At 38.6% G+C, this 15011-nt stretch overlaps 1 protein-coding gene across 10 annotated transcripts in view; it reads right to left on the bottom strand.

Annotated features, from left to right (window-relative positions):
* The window catches only part of TBC1D1 (TBC1 domain family member 1), a 120853-nt gene that overhangs the window by 21955 nt on the left and 83887 nt on the right, over window positions 1-15011 (bottom strand). For all 10 annotated transcript variants that reach the window (XM_049835201.1, XM_049835248.1, XM_049835229.1 and 7 more), the window contains 2 exons: window positions 5332-5517; window positions 627-788 (listed from right to left, as the gene is read on the bottom strand). In XM_049835201.1, coding sequence (XP_049691158.1) covers window positions 627-788; window positions 5332-5517 — 348 coding nt within the window. The remainder of the gene's footprint in view (window positions 1-626; window positions 789-5331; window positions 5518-15011) is intronic.

Below are 15011 nucleotides of genomic sequence, written 5' to 3' on the forward strand. Positions count from 1 at the left end.
CATTGAGTAATAACCCAATTTCTTAGAATATTTATAAAACAACCTTAGGTTATATTACTTCTGATGCAGTGGGGAGAGGGGCTGGTTGCTCAGCCCTGCAGTTGTGAGGAAGACTGTAAGTGGTGTTTGCAGGTACAATGTGTTGTTGAACTCAAAAAGAAAAAAAAAAAAAAAAAAAAAAAGGCAGTTCTACAGAGATATCCACGGATACTGTTCTATACACACGTACTACCCAGGCTGGAACAGAGAATTTCCAGATAATATTGCAGACAGTTTCTTCAGTTATTTACACAGTCATTTCTTTGGCATTATCCTGGCTTTTTTCTTTAATTATAACTTTGAATTTATAAAATCAGATTGCAACAATTGTAATGCATTGAAGTACTGTACAGCTCTCCTGTAGGGACAAATGTTATTAAAAGATGAATACCAAGTACCGCTGAAAGGGGCTGTTAATTCCATACACAACCATGAAGATACTGAACATTGTTACTTGTTTAGTCAGCAACCTGAGGAACAGCTCCAGTGAGAATCTGGTTATAAGGGGTGCTTAAGAAGTGACCCTATTCCTTTTCTAATACAATTTACATGCATTTCAACAACTCAAAATAACAAACCGTGCTTACCTTGCCCAACAGCAGAGTGTATTTTTTCCACATCAAATTTAATCTTTGACCTTCCAGGTGTACTCAACATTTTTTCCCAAATCAAAGTTACATCTTTCAAGCATGGTGTGATTTCTTCATAGTCAAGTTTCAGACGTCTGTTCTGCAAATTGTTTTCTGAAGCTAGAAAGTGGTATCATGAATGTGCCAGTTAATATTGTTTATTCTTTGTAAAATGGATTAATAGAACTTAGAACTTCATCATGCAATCCACCTAAAATTAAACCCCATTAATTCTGAAATATTACATATCTAAATTTTTGTGATTGTGGGGTGTTTTGGTTTTGTTTGGTTGTTGTTTTTGTGGTTTTTTTTAAGATATTATATGTAATATTAACTGTGTTTGGCCTGTTAAATTAAGTTCCTTACAGCTGATGACTAATGAAATAAACACAACATTTTCCTAACAGCTCTGAAAAACAGTTAGTGCAGCAGACCTACACCAAATAAAACCACAAACGCAATACAGTAATCTATTTCTTATGCATACAGCTCCATCATCATCATCATCATCATCATAATGACAAAGTAAAAAAAAGTAAAGGTGAACATTCACATGTCCATTTTTATATACTACATAAAAAGGGAAGTTCAAGTATAGAAAACTTCAGAACCTTGAACGCTACAAACACTATATATACATGAGGATCTCAAAGACTCCACTGAAGAAATCAGAACAAGGGTCAATGCAATGCATAACTCAGTCTTAAGTAAGACATTTTAGATCATCAGAGCTCCTGGAGCAGAGGTGCATTCTAGTACTGGTGATTTTCTCAGATTACAATTTATAAGAATATTGCACCGTATCTTCATGTATTATCTATAACAGATTAAAAAAAATTAATCAATGGCTGGGAAAGCATCACAGAACCATGACAGAAATTAAAATGAATTCTGTAGCTGAGTGTTAATTCCGAAGTTTAGAAGTGGAGTGAGAATTTCAAGGGACTCCTGGCAAAGCTTTTAAGTTTTGTTTCTGCAGGGGCATTTTAGTACTAGAATGTACCTGGAAAAAAGGGTTTATTAATGACATTCATGTAAACTAAATAATAAAGCACCTTTTGGGACAGTGGATGAATTTGTGCAGTTCGCAAGACTGAAAAAACAGAAGAGGTCTTTTGACTCAGATGGAGAAAAAAGGTGTAGTACAGATGAGATAGAAAAATGTCAGACATCTATTCCTAAAAGCCATGAAATGCTGAAAGAAAATGCTATAAGGAAACTGAGATGAAGCTACAAATTGAGCACTAAGGAGTGACAAACTGTGGTAAGTCTATGGAGAATTTAACAACATGGATATTTGGGCTGTAATGTGGCTGAGTACTCAACACACCTAGTTCCATGACAAGAGCCCTGGGATATGGTCAGCAGCATTTACTTGCAAAAATGAGCAGAGCACAGGTTCAAAAGACATAAAGGACTGAAAAGGTTCTATAGTATTAAACAAAAATTAAAAAATACTTCTCAATAACACCCATTGAGCAAATTACAAATAACATGATTTGGAACCATGTTTATGAAATAGTGTATCATGACGTAACCATGGTTTTTAATTAGGTTGCCATGAGGTATTCACAGTACTTGATTGTTGTGATGATGCGTTACTGTAATGCTAACGAGATACTCTCATTTTGAGGACATTCTGCCATACATCATAAGCCTACTGCTAGTTTTAATGATTTCACAGTATGAACTCAAAAAATCACACTCCTATGCATTACAGTCTTGAGACAATCTATGTTAAAATGATGTTATCTTTTGTTAGTTTAGTTCTCCATTGTTTGTATGTTCAACTTCTTTACATAAATTTACTAAATCATTAAAAATCACTTGAAATTTACATGGCTCACAATGGCACTAAAATAGCCAACACACTACGCTCATCTTGTTCTGAGATCTGTATCTGCAATTAAGGTTTATTAGATTATCAAATTCTAAAAGTCGCAAAGGGTTAGCTTGTCCTGTACTCCCACTGGCTAAAACAAGATTCTAGATTTTAAAAATGGAAAAAGAAAAGAACTGTTTATATTTGGGAAGGATCCACCTTACTTCCTTATCCTGTAGTTGCTTTCACATGTTAATGATTTCATTCAGTGAGGTTATTCATGTGAGTTATGATGTTACTTAAGTGTTTGCAAGATCTGGACCTCATAGTTTTTATTTTTGACATTTTCTAATTTAGTTTTTGACTTTTCACTTTGAAGTAGTGTATTTCGTTTTAAAACATTATTTTGGCTGACATGTACTGACACACGCTTTACCCATCCTGATACAGACACCTGTAGCTTAATTTTACTCCTTAGGGTTTTTTTTATTCCTGGTTTCTTGTTGCTTTTGATTTTTCCCTGTAGATTATATTCAGTGGTTAACCATAGACCCATGTAAATACAAGCACTGACTTGTGTGTCCACACTGAAAGTGATTGTGTATCTAAATTCTTTGTCAACTTCTTCACATTTTCTTCAGGTCAAATACAACATATTTATATATTAGAATATTTTAAAAAAACCTTAAAACACAGGTAGCATTGTATGGAGATAACTTATAAATGGCATTAAGTTTCAGCTTATATGAAAACAAACTCAGAGAAATCTTCCAATGTTCCGTCTTTTGCAAACAAGTGTTTTCTGGTGCTTGGCAACTTTCCAGTCTTTTCAGACTTTTCTGCTTTATTCAATTTTCTTATGCCATGTGCAAAAATGTGGCAGTGGGAATGACATGTAAGGACTGAGGAGAGAAAATATCTTTATCAACAGGCTTAGATACTGACACTACCCAATTCCCAATATCACACTTAAGCATTGTCAGTAAAGATGCAACTGTACATTTAATGTTTTGTTCAGTATTACACAGTAGTACTCTGAGAATTATTACTGCATGTAAAATATTTGGTTTTACTTCCCAGAGACAAAAGCATCAGAACATGTGGCATTACATTACAAAGCTGTGCTCACTGCAGCACAGTCACCTGTTTTTTCAAGTACTGTCTCACCATCTGAGCTCTTCATGCAGCAGCTACCTAGGACAACTTCCTTACTCCACAGTGCATACTGCACAGCCTGGGTCTTCAATCATGCCAACACCCATCTCATTCATTCAATAACTAGCTTTAGACATGCTCATCTTAGTGAATTTGTGACAGTTTTGCAATTGTTTCTTTTGGGCAGACAAAATTGGAGCATCTGATTAAACTTGTTAAAATTTTTATGGATATTAATGTCCTGCAGTTGCCAAAAACTTGACTGCAGGCTGTAGATTCTGATAACGTGAATACAAGAGGATTTAAAAAAAAATAATCAGGAATATAAATATACAAAACAGAGAAAATTAATTTCTAAATGCTAGGTTCCATAAAAATTCCAAGTTACAGAATGACTTGATAGAAGCTTATTTATGACAGCACTGCTCTAAGCTGAAGGGGTTGTATGAATCATTGCTCTCAGTACCTCTTTCTCCAGGTCTTGGCCCCTTAGCCAAGGGAATTGTACACCTGGTATCCACTGCTGTATTTTATTTTACTGGATTAGCAAGTACATTCACTGGGAACACGCCTGTCACCTGTAGGGTTCTTATGAAATTCAGGTATTAGGTGTCCTTCAGATATCAGGGTTGAAATAGGAGAGCTGTACTACTAGGAGCAAATAGCCTACAGGTGGACCAAGTGTTCTGGGAGGCCATATACAACATCTGAGAGAGATGTCTTCTCCTTTCAGTCAGGAGTCTTAGCCCAAGTTTAAAGAAGGATTTCATGTTTGGTATACTGACCTTTCCACATGGCTGGGCCCTTTCTCTACACAGTTCTTCCTGGAAGACAAGCCTTCCTCAAGTTTACACAAAGGCAAAGAAGAATTGCTATTTTCATGCCAGGTACCTCACCTCTTGAGGATCCAGGTGCCTGCTCCCTTCCTGAACATCTAAAATCATCCAGATAAACATTTCTGTCCTCATCATTCATCTCTTCAAAGGAACAGCTCTCAAGGGCAATCACATGTGTTTCTGTATGCAGCTGCCACAATATAATGTGTATTCTTAATCAGCTGCATTTTATATGTAAAAATTGCCACCACAACGGATTTATTGCAGCTATGCATTCATCCACAAAAAAATCTTGGTTCAGAACAACTGCAAATTCCAGTTTCTCAAGCTCCTTCTCATCACCCTTCTGACTGATCTAAGTCATTATTACTCTATACAAACCTTGCTTGCACAGTGTGTGTGCTACTGCAGACACCCATAGTTTCAAGTCCACAACCAGCACCTTAAGAACTTCAGTTCAACTTCAAGACTGGCTAAACAGGGCGTTGCTATGACCAATACATAGACAATGACCTATGGATGCGAATGTAGAAAAGAATTCAGTTCATGATAGCAATTGTGCTTAATTCCTTGTCAAAGCTTCTAGACAGCAGACTAAAAAACCCCAGCCATGGTAAAACTAAAAGAGTACCAATTAAGATAAAGCCAACAAATAAGGTGAAATGATAAAAAAATAAGTCTAAATTGTCACCTACACTAATGAGAGCTGAGGGAGATGCTGCTAAACTGATTTACCTATATGTTCCTAAAATGTTTCATTAAGGCTTGGTCCAAACCACTGCCAAGGCCACAGAGCAAGCCAAAGAGTGAACTTGTATTGCAGTAGGGTGTAATAAAGAACTTCACCAACCTTGTAACTTCTGGTTTTCCTTCTCCATTCTGAGGAGCAATATCTGCTGAATAATGGCTTTTTTCCACAACTCGCGAAGCTCACGGGGTGTTCGTTTCCTTTCTTCTTTCAGCGGCCCAAAAGGGCCATCTTCACACACTGGTTCCAGTGGGGATCTGGGTGGAAGTTCTCCCAATTCAGGGTAATCTTTAAAAGAGAGAAGCTGTTGTGAACTACTTAACATTTCATGAATAGGTGAGTGAAGGGACACATTTTGAAAGCTTGCAAATATATACATACATATCTACACACGCACACATACAGATACATATATAGGAGGTAATACCAAGCAAGGTTTCCCAAATGACAGTTTCAAGCAGATTTACAAGCTGCTTCTAAGTAAGAATCATGTGGGCCAAAGCCTGGAATTTATTTTTTCTATAACCTGATAAAAACATTGTATCGTACACCAAGACCATGGCTTGCTAATTACAGCTTTACAACAACAGAACTAAAAGGCAAAGGCAAGTTTGAGAAATTGCAAAAAATACAACCTACAGCTGAAACCTGGCATTATTCAAATAGCAGATCAAATCAAATATAGCACCCACATAATTTAAAGAATAATCTCTAAACTGTGTTTAACAAAGAAAACGCACACCCTTAGTTGCACAAACACAACACCCCCTAAGGCCATACAATGGGATTATTACCAGTTCTTAAAGTAAACATGCAGAAAGGAGACAGGCACCTAAGACATGTTTGCTCTCACTTCTAATTTTTAACCATACCATAACCTTCTGCACTTTTTCTTTTAGCTCTAGCTAGTCTAACACAAAATGTATCTTTTTGTCAAGCATGCAAGGTAATTCTAAGAAGACTGAAAACACTAAAAAAAATAAGGGAAAATTACAGAAAGTCTCAGACAAATTGAAAAATCTTTTCTTTTTGGAGAAAGGGTAAACAGCATTGTTTTTAATCAAGTTCTCAACATAAGAAGCCTAAGTTTCTACACTTTGTTTTCTTAACCCCTGCTATAGTATCACTTAATTTTGTTGTTTTATACAGCTGCTTTGAAGACTCAGTAGTCTTTGATATAACCTGTACCTAGAAGACAAATTACTCAACTCACCACCTTTAAAATGAACGGTCAACACCACCCATCTCTTCCTACCAAATCCCAAATGGAAAGCCATTGCAACAGCACTTCTCCTTCTGCCAAACAGAATGGCTGTGAAATGTCTCCCTGAGGACAAGCTGACCAGTTATACATGCAAGAAAATGCTTTAAAATCAGTGCAACAAAAACCATTCCCAGGACTCTCCAGCCAAGGAGAAGTACATCTGTGCATGCTATTTCAAATAGCTCCTGGAAAGAGGCATTCCTGAAACAATTATTCTGAAGGTAGCTCAGTGGTCCATTTTTATATCATTGCCTAGCATAATGATAAGGATTTTGAATTAAACACACACATTTCATCTCTAAAAACTAACAAAATATGCAGGTTTTCACCCCTTCAAATTCTGCTCAGAATGCTACCATATATTGACTCACACGGTTCATATGCAGCTATTCTTTTCTTGTTTGTTCAAAGGCACTCACACAACTGAGCTCAGATGACTAAGTAAGAATGGAAACGTTCACAGCTGTTAGCTTCTGCTTTTCTAAGTTTTGCCACTGTCAATCTTTTCCTCTCAAGGAGTCAGAGACAAATAGGGTGCGTCCAAATACCACCTGTTTCCTTATACATTTATTTGCTTGTTATCACAGTTAAATTCAAGGGCTAAAATATACATATAAAAATAAATGCAACATTTTCAGCTAGCAGAACAAATTAAACCTTTACAAATTTGCACTCTGGATATAAGTGTGGATAGCCACACTTCAGGTATCTACAGAATTTCAGAGAACAGCAAACTTCATGGGAATGAGAATTAGGCAAAGGACAAAAATTCAACACTTTAATGGCAATCACAATTTGTTACAAAGAGAAGTAGGAAACCCTGACAGATGCATTCAGAAATACAGCTGGTTATAAAAAACATCAATACAGTGAAGAAATATTATATCCCTTAAAAGAAACAGGGAAACATTAATTTAATCTTTTTCTTTACAGGTACATGGAAAGACTTCTGTGGGCTAAGATCTGCCATTATAAAAGAGGTTAGGTAAAGGTCACCAGGTGGAGACGAAACACACACTTGATAATTCTCAACATTGTTGACATTTAAAGGAAGATGATTTTGATTTGATTGTTGTTTCTGATGCACATACTATACTGTCAACAGTGTTCTGTACATTTTTTATGTAGAGTGACTACATATAGTAGCTTTCATTCATCCCAATTTTTCTTAGAGCATATTAAGACAACTTTATAGGAGAAATTCTCTTAAGGATAATGCTGGTAGAACTAACTTAATTTGCTTGAATAAAATAATAAGCTTAAAAAAATTAAAAAGACTATCTTCAAGGAAAGTTGTTCACTTCCTCTAAGGCTGCATTACATGCACAAAACACCACCACCGTAAGAAAGAGGAATTAATGAAAACAGTCACCAAACATCAATGCAAAAAGTAAAAGTGATACAGATAGGAACACCCACACCTACTGTATGCTATCTGTAGTCTATTCACTTCTTGTTACATTCTCATAGCATCCAATATAGAATGCACACACATCTTGGGGGAAACAAATCTCTTCTCAGCCTACACATCCTCTCAGTGGTTTATGAATCTCTTTTAGAGTCAGGTATGTATTCTGGTTTTAGATATTTATATATGCACTTATGTGTTAGAAAATACGAGACTATCTACAGGGATGGTTTATGGTTACCTACTTGCCCCAAAAAACAGGCTGGCAAAACACATGCAAGGAAATGGATTAAACACATTGCATTCCTAAAGCAAGAATGAACATATCCAATGCCTAGAATCTTCCTGTCTTTACCATACACATTCTACTTTCTCAGTGCAAATTTTGTGGATTGGTCTTCAAGTACCAACTTAACAAAAGATCACCTTCTAATTTATTGGAAATGTTACTCCCTTATCATTCTCCAGTGATCAAACTGTGGCAACACCTGAACGACTACAAAGCATTAATTACTCAAGACCATGGTCCTGCTTCCATATAGGCTGAAAATCTCTTGTCTATTACTAACTTGGTAAGATCAGTATTCACTAAAAGTAATTTAACTCTCAATGCTTAAGGCTATAAAAGAAAACAGAAAGGTTACAAAATTTTATAGGCTGAACAATTATGATTATCAACCCTACCTCTTAATTCCTCTGTGGAAGAGTCCTAGGCTTGATTTTGCCTTCCAAATTGGTGCTCCTTTTCTATCTTTTCTTTCTTTCTTTCTTTCTTCCTTTCTTCTTATCACTTGTAGACATTTAACAGAAAGTCTAAAGTCTACTCTGATAAAGCACAACACATTCACAACCGGCCTTCCCTCCTACCTCCATGCTGGCATGTGGCAGGATGTATAAAAACCAAAATGAACCTGTTTAACTGCTCAGGTGGCCTGTCTAAAGTTTGCAGAGTTGCATCAGCTGTTTGGCTGGTAAAGGAGGGCGGGGAGGTGGGATGTACAGGTAATCCCTCAAAGCAAAGTAAAAAACCAGACATTTGGTAAGTCAACACTAAGCCATGTCCATGAATATACAACAAGGTGATCAACAGACATGCCATCCGGCTTTGAAATCCAGAACAGACAACAGTAGAAATACTGTAACAACAAATTGAGTATTTCATTATTATGCACAAATGACCCAGAGGATAGCAGATAAAGCAAAGATAAATAGTAGAGCAATTCAACTGAATGTAACCGGGAGCTCACATTCCACTGAATCAAACTGCCATGTGTTAAAATCCAAGTAATGTGCAGCCTTCAAAACTTTTATGAGATTAGTAAGTACACTTAAGCAGGACCTGAACACTTCAGCACACACTGAAAGACTGCTTCCCTGTTCATCTGCCAACCTCATCTGCCAACCTTGTCAGCTCTTGTTGACTCCTATTCCACATTTGACCTGTACTCCTTTCAAATATGTTGCTCCATTCCCTGCAGCTTCCATATAAAATTCTACCTCCATACGTGGTACTTCTACAAGCCTACCACACTTCTACTCTTTAAGGTTCAGGATTGGACAAGTTGACCCAATAACTATTATTATATTTTATCAATACACAGGTTATTTTCCATTTAAAGTTCATACTTGGACTACCCTTCAGAATTACTCTTCTGCGCAATGCACTCCTACAAGTTTGTGGGTCCAAACTAAGTATTCCTCCAGAAACAGTGTACTTCACTGAGAAAGCCACCAGCTTTCCTGTGCTTGTAAGAACTTCTGCAAGGTAATGAACTGCAGATGAAACTGCTCATGAAGCAGATGAAAATGTTGCAACAATGTACTAATGTATCCATACATACCTCAAAAGCACTGTTCTGATGCTCCCACCACTTTGTATTGGGTTTGTGTGGCAAGGTTTTGGTAGCAGGGGCGGTTACAGGGGTGGCTTCTGTAAGAAGCTGCTGGATGCTGGCCCTATGTCCAACAGAGCCAATACCAGCCGGCTCCAAGGCGGACCCACCACTGGCCAAGGCCAAGGCCATCAGTGACAGTGGTAGTGCCTCTGGGATAACAGATTCAAGAAGGGAAAAAACGTTTCAGTGGGCACAGTAATGGCAGCCGGAGAGAGGAGTGAGAACATGTAAGAGAAACAACCCTGCAGACCCCAAGGTCAGTGAAGAAGGAGGGGGAGGAGATGCTCCAGGCACCGGAGCAGAGATTCCCCTGCAGCCCGTGGGGAAGACCATGGTGAGGCAGGCTGTCCCGCTGCAGCCCATGGAGGTCCACAGTGGAGCAGATCTCCACCTGCAGCCCGGGGAGGACCCCACGCTGGAGCAGGTGGTTGCCCGAAGGAGGCTGTGACCCCATGGGAACCCCACGCTGGAGCAGGCTCCTGGCAGGACCTGCGGATCCGTGGAGAGAGGAGCCCATGCTGGAGCAGGTTTTCTGGCAGGACCTGTGACCCCGTGGGGGACCCACGCTGGACCAGTCTGTGCCTGAAGGACTGCACCCCGTGGAACAGACCCACGCTGGAGCAGTTTGTGGACTACTGTCTCCGGTGGGAGGGACCCCATGCTGGAGCAGGGGAAGAGTGTGAGGAGTCCTGCCCCTGAAGAGGATAAAGCAGCAGAGACAACATGTGAGGGACTGATCACAACCCCCATTCCCCATCCCCCTGCACTGCTGGACGAGTAGGTAGAGAATCTGGGAGTGAAGCTGTGTCCGGGAAAAAGGGAGGGGTGGAGAGAAGGTATTCTGAGGTTTGGTTTTATTTCTCATTACCCTACTCTGGTTGATTTGGCAATAATTAAGTTAATTTTCCCCAAGTCGAGTCTGTTTTGCCCGTGAAGGTAATTGGCTGAGTGATCTCTCCCTGTTCTTATCTCGACCCACAAGCCCTTTGTTATATTTTCTCTCCCCTGTCCGGCTGAGAAGGGGGAGTGACAGAACGGCTTTGGTGGGCACCTGGCGTCCAGCCAGGGTCAACCCACCACCCACTTACACTACCCAAGAAAGGATGAGGCCAGTAGGAACAACGGACCGAGATGGAATTTGTACAGCAGATTCATTCATTTATACTCAGCTCTTTGGCTTCACGTGGCAGCACTTCAATCTTAGAGAGCAGAGCATCCCTACACTCCAAAAGGATCAAAAAATGCATTATACAAAATTCTCATGTGCAAAGATGAAACACAAAGCAAAGTACAAAAGATTACAAAGAAAGTATCGTGGTATATTACTACCACACTAAAGGAAGTTTGTAAATGAAAAGCTGGTGAATGACTGCAGTAGTAATTAAAACAGACAATATTTGACTGGTAGTGTTGAACAGGAAATTTCATTAGCTCCAGAAGAAGCTACAATTAAATAGTGCATTTACTGGGACCTATGGGAAGACATTTAAGTATTCCAACAGTGAGTTATTAAAATGTTGCCTTAAACCATATTTTTTTTAGGAAATTTCATTTGTAACTGACTAGAAAAAAATCTTAATTGATCAATAGTTTCTTCTTCAATCAACCTCAGTATTAAACAAGGCTTTCCAAAAACAAGAAGAAAAAAAGGAAACCCACTAAGAGAAACCACACACACAAAGTAAAAAACAACAGAAGTGATAAACCCACCTAAAAGCCTAAATTTTAAAAACATTCTTTCAGAAGCACTTAGTCTAACCAACCTCAAATACCAAAAACAAGATAACAAGATTCATCTTTGACTAGAAGCTGCAACACTTCACGTAGAAAAGAAGGGTCTGTTTTATTTTTATAGGAGGCTAATAGGGAGGAGGCTCAAATATAACGCATTACTGTCATCCTCACTATGGAGTTGGTTACACATGGCTCTCTGCAGTGTTTACCAGTCACATCTGCTCTCCAGGATTAAGAAGTCAGGCAAGATATGGGGAGAATGTGGAAGGAAGAATTCCATTAAGCATTTTATTTTCTGAATTACACGGTTTTTCTTTGTTGCATTTTAAACACCCCAAAATTCTGCATAGCAAACAAACAAGAGAATCTTTACAGTCATGTAAGATTAAATTGCCCAAAAGAAAGGACTTTCACAACATCCTTAGTTAGTCCTCTTCAGATTTTCCATTCAGGTAGTACAACATGATACAAAATTAAAGAGGAACTGCAAACTTCTATAACCAAGGATATAATATTCCTTTCTTTTTTTCTTTTTTTTTTACACAGATGTCTGGAGTATTTGACTTCATAACCAAGTATGGTACCATTACCAGGAGTCTTCTGTTACCAGAAAGCTTCAGATATGGAACCACAAGAAGCAACAAGTTCTTCTAGTCTGACATACAGTGACTGAATAAGGAATTCTTGAAAAATTGTTTATTTCAATATGGTTGATTAAAATCAGCTCTGAGAGATGCTTTAGCATTTGATTTTTCTTTTAAAGCCAAGAGCTTCTTAAAAAGTAATCACTACCTCCAAATTCAGCCCATTTACTAATATTATCAAGCCCCTAGAAATGAATGCCCTGGTATTTCAATGGGCACAGACGCCATCACACAGTATATGTGATACTTAACTGCTTATAGCCAAGCTCCTATGCTGCAAATCAAGATTATGAGTATATATTTGCTCTGAGTAATCAATTCTAACCAACTGGCTTTATTACAGCATTTACAGAGCTGGTCATTAGTTAATTAATAATAATTTTGCTGCTAAAAAAGAACCATTAGAACAGTATTGGAGGATGCATTACAAATAATTTACACCGCAAACATTCTAAGTACAGAATTCTAAAGCAACAGTTTACAGTATTTGCAATACTAACACAAAATGATTTTTAAAAAATTTTAGCTTAAATAATGGAAGAGATATAACCCTCACCACAAAGCACATAAACAGATAGTTAGGTGCTAACTACAACTGGTTTTAAGAATAACAGTTCTTCAAATCCAAACTTTTCTTCAGCACTTTGGATTTAACAGTTTGCTACCTCTGTCTGCCAGAGACTAAAACCCAATTCATTTTAATGAATGAGTCAATTTTTTTTCCTGAACAGAGATACTTGTACTTTCTAAAAGAATTTTTTTCTGCAAGTCAGGTCGTAAAATACTATGTAGTTGTTCCGGCTAAAGTTCCTTTTTTTCATCTGAATCTATTTTCTGAGTACTGCTAAGCAATACCAAGCACCTCGTTCTTCCAAATTGCCATTTCTTTCACTGTTCAACATGTAACTCCACACCACTGCCCACCTAAAGCAAATCACCCATTCTCCAACCTAAAACTGACACAGGTGTTACAATAATCTTGCTGTCTACTGCCAACACACTTCCCACAGCAAGAAAGCTCATCACAAGCACTATCACTTTCCCACCATTTACTTCAGAAAACTATTCATGCTCCCTCTAAATCTAGCACTTGAGTTTACTCTGTTGGGAGTTTCTGACAATCTGCAAAACAGTTCTCCCACTATGACCAATTCTGAACAGTCAATATGTGAAAATTGTAGTGAAAATAGTCCACTCCACAGAGATTTGTAGATGCTGAATAAAAGTATGCAAATATCCTGCTGCACTGCAGTGCAAGCTGAAGTTTCATGATCACTCTGCACTGACCTAAGTGTGTCCTGTTCCTCAACAGGGTAAGAGCACCCACCCACCCTCAGCTTCCAGACACATGTCCCTGTCTGCCTCCCCGTGCCTGCTCTAGTGCTTGTCTAATACTGTGAGTGGGACTAGAAAACTGATCCAACTGAAAACTAGTCACCTTTTTTGAGTGAGCCCATACTTCAGCTAGTTTAAAGTGATCACCAAGTTGTTCCCTTCACCTTTTTACCAGCCAAGACAGAGAACTAGAAGTCCTAAATGATTTGCATAGCCACAGAATATGACTCTTGTTAGAGAGACTCTACTATAAGTATGAAGATCTGGCTGCAAGTAGGGTGGGCAGGTACAAAGGTAAAAATCAAAGAACTGAAGAAACACTGTTACTACTTAGAGTGTTTAAGACAGTGAGTGGGAGAGCCAGAGTGAATTTTGTGTACTCATAAAGAAAACAGGCCAAAAAAGCTTCAGAAAAAGAGATCAATGAAAACCTTCGTTCAAAAGAAATATAGTATTGTAACAGATTAAAGTGTGATCCATTCTGTGACCTGTGCTTCTCTTTTTCCATCTCTCCACTTTGCAGGATACAACACTCATTCCACCCCCACAAATAAATAAAAAAGAAAAATATCAGAGGACAAATCACTGAGTGTATCTCAAGGTGGTGGTGAGAGAAACGCTGCCCCCCAGCGCTCCACACCACCTGCAGCAGCACGACCATTCCCTGGGAACCAGCGAACAGCAGGAGATGAGGTTGGACATTTGAACTGTAGCTTGCTACTGTAGAACTAGCATACTTCAACCCTGCAAACCTCCAGCTACCAGCTAGAAAGCAATAAAAATACCTACAGATCATTTCACCTATGCAGAAAATCCTTTCTAGATCTCCAAACTGGAGATCAGCCTCATCTTCAGGCTCACCAGAGATCACCTGGCTGTCCTGTCAGGCAGCAAATTGCGTAATGCTTCTCCAATGTGCTTCATGGTAAAGTTATGTACAGAAGCAGGGGAAAACAGTGGGGAAGGGGAAAGCGGCAGCACCCACAAGCAGGAGGTGGCTGGAGGAGGGCCTGCACATGAGACATTGCTCCTGTAACAACCGAAAGTAATGGTTTCCTGTACCCGAGGCTTTCTGTTGTCTCAGAGCGCTCTCCTTGCCTGAGTGTGGCTGAATTGAGTCCAGTCACCAGGCAAGGCAGGAATCTCAACTGGCAAGAAAATATGCCTTTCTAGTGTATCTATTTGAAATATATTTTTTTTAACTTTATTGATTTGGGACTGTTTTTTATTTTACTCCTGAACTAGTAAGAAATGAACACCCTCTTTCACTTATAATAAACCCCTCCTTTTAAATAATAGTGTCTGCAAAACAGTGTGCTCTCTGCTTGGTAATACATGATGCAACCAACAAAGCACAGCCAGCAATCATGTCTCTCCAGCTGAGCTACAGAAAATGAAGTTTTAGCTCAAACTACTTATGAGCACCTCCTAAAGAAGTAAAGGATCCAGACTACAAGACAGGGGGACTCAAAGTGCTGTCAGCTTCATGTGGTAACTCAGGA

Source organism: Accipiter gentilis, chromosome 3 (genome assembly GCF_929443795.1).
Source record: "Accipiter gentilis chromosome 3, bAccGen1.1, whole genome shotgun sequence".
NCBI classification, from domain to species: domain Eukaryota; kingdom Metazoa; phylum Chordata; class Aves; order Accipitriformes; family Accipitridae; genus Astur; species Astur gentilis.